Raw genomic sequence first — 7,017 nt, 5'->3', positions numbered from 1 at the left:
AGTATAATATGTCAAATAACAGCAGTGCCATATGACAAAGCAGCTGATGGGTCTATTTTGTCATATATGCGACAGTAGATATAGTGGCCTTTATAGTTAATAGGAAAATATCTGCGAGAATCGAGGGGAAGGTGTACAAGACAATGGTGAGACCGGCCATGCTGTATGGTTTAGAGACAGTGTCACTGAGGAAGAGACAGGAGTCAGAGCTGGAGGTAGCAGAGCTGAAGATGTTGAGGTTCTCTTTGGGAGTGACACGGTTGGACAGGATCAGGAACGAGTCCATCAGAGGGACAGCTCATGTTGGACGTTTGGGGGACGAAGTTAGGGAGGACAGATTAAGATGGTTTGGACATGTTCAGAGGAGGGAGAGTGAGTATATCGGTAGGAGAATGTTGGACATGGAGCTGCCAGGCAGGAGGCAAAGAGGAAGGCCAAAGAGGAGGTATATGGATGTAATAAATGAGGATATGAAGCTAGTGTTGAGGATGCAGAAGATAGGGATAGGTGGAGAGAGATGATTCGCTGTGGAGACCCCTGAAGGGAAAAGCCGAAAGAAGAAGATGATATAGTGGCCTTTAGTGGATAGCTAATACTGAGCAATCTTATAACGGGAGCGAGGAATTGTGAGACTTGTGTTTCTACAAAACGATATCTGCAGGGTTTTTTTGTTATTTCCAACATACATGTTCGTATTCACGGGTCCACAACAACTCGCTGTGATGCAACGAGTCTGAAGTGATTGATTTACACAAAACTGATCAGCAGTGTCTTCATCATTTAGACAGCAACACAGATCTTAATCCAATATGGTTACATTTTTGTGGAAATATTTCTGATTGCAGCTAAATGAATGGTTTTGTAGACATTCTGTAGCGTGTACTATGGCTACTGGTGAAACCTTGGCTGTAAACTAAAGACAAGAATGTTCACAGGGAAACTGAGCAACCGAAAATATATATCTATTTCTGCTGATTTGGAACAGAGTCATCTTTTTCATGTGAATAATTTTGCAGGCTAATGATAAAACCCAAACTGACTCTGGGTGTGGCTGGAAATACACTGTTACATAAAACTTTTCGTTCTCAAGAGGTCTTCAGATAGTTAAAGGTTCTTCGAATTCCTAAAAGTATTTCACTTCTTGTTATTATTGCTGAAAGTGAAACCCTCTGTTGTTCACCACATAGGGTCCGGATTTAATTATTTTATTCTAAGCATGTGGTATTCATTTCTGGATACAGACCATTAACTGAGTTTCCCTTAAAGATCAACAGGACTAACTCATACACTGATCAGGCATAACATTATGACCACCTGCCTAATATTGTGTTGGTCCCCCTTTTGCTGCCAAAACAGCCCTGACCCGTCCTGCACTGTGTATTCTGACCCCTTTCTATCAGAACCAGCATTAACTTCTTCAGCAATTTGAGCAACAGTAGCTCGTCTGTTGGATCGGATCACACGGGCCAGCTTTCACTCCCCACATGCATCAATGAGCCTCGGTCGCCCATGACCCTGTCACCGGTTCACCACTGTTCCTTCCTTGAACCACTTTTGATAGATACTGACCACTGCAGACCGGGAACACCCCACAAGAGCTGCAGTTTTGGAGATGCTCTGATCCAGTGGTCTAGCCATCACAATGTGGCCCTTTGTCAAACTCGCTCAAATCCTTAGGCTTGTCCATTTTTCCTGCTTCTAACATCAACTTTGAGGACAAAATGTTGACTTGCTGCCTAATATATCCCACCCACTAACAGGTGCCATGATGAGGAGATCATCAGTCTTATTCACTTCACCGGGCAGTTCTCATAATGTTATGCCTGATCGGTGTACCTATCCATGAAGCCACTCTGGACATTTATGTTTAGTGAACAGTTCTGCCATTTTGTAACCTGATATATCTCTCTCTCTTACACACACACACAGATTCCTGATGTCATGGGGGAAAAGAAAATTCGGGTTTTCTATGTTGCATTAAAGTGCATTAAAGAGAAGAGATCTCATGTTTTCAAACAGAATATACATGAGTATTTTTTATCAATTCTGAATATGTATAGGAAGAAAACAACTCCCTCTAAACTCTAAATTATTCCAGTCCAGATTAAGCACCTTGCAATTTGATAAATCAATTTTATCCACTATTTGGAAACTATTAATCAGGTACAACTATAAACACGCCTCATTCTTTTGTATGAAGAGGACATGAGGAAATACTTGGGTTCATGATTGGCTATGGAAAAATCAGCATGACCTTTGCACACAGTAATGAACCTTGATTAAGGGAATTGTAAGTCCGACTGATTCATCAGGCCGGAGAACAGGATTATTATGTTCAATATTTTTTATAAAATATCCAGTGTGAGATGATACCGGATACTGATCCAATACTCGCCAACACTCCTCATCAGCTTCTGAGTATCTTAGTTATAAAGAAAAATGCATGAGGATGGACTGATGCATGAAGATGATGTGCTTTAATTCAGTGTACTCCGCTCAGGTGCGTGATCCGAAGTGCATCAAATCAACACCACACCTGTTCACAGCACCTCAGTCAATCAGACCAAAAATGTCAACCTATTACAGGATTTTCAGGTTAATATAGACTGTATAGAATATTAATACTCACATCCAGATTTCTATACATAAGGACTTATATATGGCTGCAGTATGCAGTGGTTCTGTGATTAATTGAGCATACCTGTACAAATCATTGCTAAATGATGTACTGGTGCCATGTGTAAGGGGTGGGGCTTCACTCAGTCCACCCCAAAAGGTAAACAAAGATTACTGACAATGCCACTCAGGACCAGACAAGGAAAGAAGCACGAGCCACAATCAGGTTTTAATTACTAGGTGTTTTACCTTTTGGAAAGGTCCATAAGAACCCCAGAGAAGATCTTCTCGCCTAAACGAAACGACACAACAAGTGCATCGTCGATGATGTGATCCAGTGAGACCCGGACCTCAGAACCAGGCACGAGCCCACAGATCGCCTCGGGCTGTCTGTCCACAGTTTCTGTACACCCTTTCTGCTCTGGCTCTGCGCTCACACCCGAGTCGCACACGACCAGACCCACATCCTCCGGTTCCGGGGAGGTGTGAGGCTGTTCGGTCTCTGGCGGAAGTTGGACAGAGTCCTTACTGGAGATGTTAGAAGAGTCACTCGTGCAACTTTGTGCAAGCGATTCTCCGGACGAGGTCTCTTCTGATGAAGGGGATTGTGATTTGGGAGACTGAGGGCGTTCATGGAAAGCATCCTCTACAGGTCTGAAGTCGGAGCAGGGAGCATCACTTGCGGCTTCAGGCTCTGAGATTGTCTCCGATCCTGCGAAATCATGCTCTACATCAGCAGGACGCACCGATTCGGGATTACTGTGGGCTGCTCCGTCCGTTTCTGTCACGGACAATCCGGGCTCCGTTTCATGAACAGCTTGAGCGGGGACATGATGCGAGATAACGGTGGAGGGTTCAGGGTCTGAGTCGGAGCAGGGCGGAAAGCAAGCGATGGACTCGTGTGGACTGACCTCGTTATTAGCAGCCGGCGCGTTTGGGGAAAACGACCCTTTCAGGCGCTCCTCTGCAAGCCCAGTGTCGTTATGCGTGCAGTCCGTGAGCACGCGCTCGTCCGTGTCGCCGTGTCCATCCTCTGCGTGCACACGGAGCGCTTTTCCCGCGACTTGCAGGTCCGGCCTTCTCATTTCCATTCGGACTTGACTGCATTCCTGAACTGCATCCACACTCTCTGCCTGGTGACACAGCTCCATTTCGGGGACGAAGCCCGCTGCCGAGTCGGGCTCTAATCCGACCACATGCTCACCGGGCTCCGCTTCGTACTCGAGCCCGTCCCCCACTGTTGTTGTTGATGCAGCAGCAGCAGCAGCTCCTGGCTCCGCAGCCACGGCCGCCATTTTCTTTCCGCTTTGCAACTACTACTTGGCCCTCTCCTACTGATAAGCGGAGATCCCGCCCACCGAGGAACTAAACGGACTCGCGATTGGTTAGTTCGGCGCGAATCTGTCACTGAGTGGCTCAAATTACTGCCATTCAAATGGACAACCTGGAAACGCTATTGTGATTGGTTTCTGTTTTGTCAATATTGCTTTGCTTTAAATAAAAAAGACATGTTTAGCGCAGTGTCCACAAGGGGCAGTGTTGAGTTGCATGCGTACTGGACCCTTTGCAGTGCGTACTGGACCCTTTGCACCAGAGGTTCTTAAACTTTTTTATTATCTAAATCAGGGACCTTTTTTAACCATTAAACACAATTATATCGTATAATACTAACATTATTCCATATAGTTAATGATATGTGAACCCAATTTTTGTCTGTCTATCAGTGGCATGGCATTTTTTGTTCCAGAACCTTCCACTAACAGCACACACTGGGTCCAAGTAGACAATGGTTAGGTCAAATATGTTTTGTTTTGTTTTGGTTTTTTTTTAGTTACTAAGGTCAATTCAAGCGACTGGTCAAACAGAGTGGAATAATAGTGGAATAATGGGTTTCCACTGTGGTAACCAATACCTGGCCACACTTCAGGGACCTCACGTTGAGAACAGAACCTCACGTTGAGGCATTCGTTAACTACATTAATCATCGTGACTATTACCAGTTGTGATGGCTACTAGACGATTAGTGTTGAAGATGTCCATTGTGGCACACGATTCAACTCAATTTCATTATGTATAGCGGACAATTGTCTCAAAGCAGCTTTACAGAACATCAGAAATATAGTACAAAAGCTCATGGTTAATATCAGACTTATATTAAAATGATCTGTATTTATCCCTAATCCCTAATGAGTAAGCCTAGGGTGACTGTGGCAAGGAAAAACTTGCTTAGATGGTAAGAGGAAGAAACCTTCAGAGGAACCAGACTCAAAAGGAAACCTCATCCTCATCTGGGTGACACCGAAGTGTGTGATTATGAATAATGTCCTTTCTACAATCATATACAGTCGGTTGAAGTGTGCAGTGTAACCAGGATCTCCTGAGCATCTGAACATCTGAGTTCGCCAGATAACCTCTCATAGGAATGAATGAAAATACAGCACCATCCGAAAGGTTTGCACCAGAAAAACATCACAAATCCTCCGATATATAAACAGATTTTCAGGGTAAAGTTTGTCTATTCAATTCTATTCTTACTACATGTTCTTATGTTTTTGTCTGTGTATCTCATTAAAATTGAGAGCATTTAGTCTCCAAAAAAATCTTATCTCTTCCACCATGCTTTCAAATTCTTAACATAATACCCTGATGAGCTGAATACATTCTTTGTGTACACACAAGTATATCAGGTTCTGTGTTATTACATATTTCCTTCTGCCCAGTCTGTAAAAAGGTAACACACACACACACACACACAGAGAGAGAAGAGAGAGAGAGAGAGAGAGAGAGAGAGAAAGAGCTCAAGATTTGCATATTTTTGACTCCACAGCTTTGTGCTTAGTAGAACTAACTTCATTTCATACTAAAGATTCACCAAATTAATAAACAATTAACCAGTGAAATTTACTCAGACGATTTGTCCTTACAGCATATTTTATCACAGGACATTTATTGTCAATCCTTAAGTGACACTTTGTGTGACAGTATTGTAAAAGTTGATGTTCCACTATGGTTTATGGTCATCAAACTACTCAATCTACTCGTGAGAACAGAAGTGTGAAGGTCACTGGTTAAATCGTTGTGTTGTAATCACATCACTTCATACTGCCTCGGTCACAGGTACCAGTTCATGGATTTTGGCACAACCTGAGGAGATTAGTAAGTCGCTCAAAAGACAATGCAATGGGGTCAATGACTCGTTGGTCATAAAAGAGATGACATATTTACTAGTCTTACATTAGCAGTGAACATTCACAAACATAAAAATGAATATATAAGAAATATCTGATCTAAACTACCACACTAGCTTGCTTGGAAATATATTATTATATGGCCAATGAGCTTTTTGAGCATCCTATTGCAGATTTCATCCTACTTTGCTCTTACAATAATCTCCACTCTTCCGGGGAGGTTTTCCACTGGATTTTGGAGCATAGTTGTGGGGATTTGCTCATTCAGCCACAAGATAATCAGTAAGGTGCACTGATGTTGGGTCAGAAGGCCTGAGGCACAGGCTGTGTATTAGTTCATCCCAAAGGTGTTCGGTGGGGTTGATGTCAGGGCTCTGTGTAGGACAGGTCCCTTTAATTCCAGTGAAGGGAATTTGTAATGATAGATAGATAGATAGATAGATAGATAGATAGATAGATAGACAGACAGACAGACAGACAGACAGACAGACAGACAGACAGATAGATAGATAGATAGATAGATAGATAGATAGATAGATAGATAGATAGATAGATGGAGAGACAGACAGATAGATAGATACTTTACTAATCTCTGAGAAAATTCAAGAGATTTCTTACAGCATACAAAGACAATTCTGTGCTTCCAGGTTTCTGTGAATGCATATGGGTCTTATCTGGCCATATTGTGGAAAATATGCATATAAGGGTTAGAACTTAAAGCTGCTTGTCTTCTGCACTCACCAATGATAATATCTCATAATGTCTCACAACATCTGTGAATCAATGGCTTTTTATTTTAGAGTGTCTAGACTTAGACTTAGTCATACAGCTGCCTTTAACTGCCTAATCTGTTTTATCCCATGGTGGATAAATCTAGACATTCAGACGAAGCTGCAGAGCCTGTGGTATATCTTGTGCTCTATTTCTTTTGTCCCCAGCACATCAGTGGCATAAAGAAGGAAGAGACGTATTTATTTGCCTTAAACAAACTGAAGCTATGTTGCAATTGAAGTTGTAATGAGCAAGGGCCATTGAGTTTTATGTGATGAAGGGCACTGACCTATGGGTCATACATAAGCTGTGACCTGTCTCTTTCCCTTACACCAAAAGGTGTATTATTCATAAGTGCAGAGATTTGAAAAATATTAATTCAGTGAGAATTTCACCAATTAGTTATTTACAGGATATTTAACTGAATGATATTCTATCTAGA

At 42.4% G+C, this 7,017-nt stretch overlaps 1 protein-coding gene across 1 annotated transcript in view; it reads right to left on the bottom strand.

Moving 5' to 3' along the window:
* Window positions 1-3,940, bottom strand: part of pwwp2a (PWWP domain containing 2A) — an 11,665-nt gene extending 7,725 nt beyond the window's left edge. The window contains exon 1 of the mRNA XM_058415205.1: window positions 2,866-3,940. Within this exon, the coding sequence (XP_058271188.1) occupies window positions 2,866-3,911 (1,046 nt within the window). The 5' untranslated portion in view covers window positions 3,912-3,940. The remainder of the gene's footprint in view (window positions 1-2,865) is intronic.
* Window positions 3,941-7,017: the final 3,077 nt, after the last annotated feature.

This window comes from Hemibagrus wyckioides, linkage group LG18, assembly GCF_019097595.1.
Source record: "Hemibagrus wyckioides isolate EC202008001 linkage group LG18, SWU_Hwy_1.0, whole genome shotgun sequence".
In the NCBI taxonomy this organism is placed as follows: domain Eukaryota; kingdom Metazoa; phylum Chordata; class Actinopteri; order Siluriformes; family Bagridae; genus Hemibagrus; species Hemibagrus wyckioides.
This window is presented reverse-complemented; position numbering and strand designations above follow the sequence as displayed.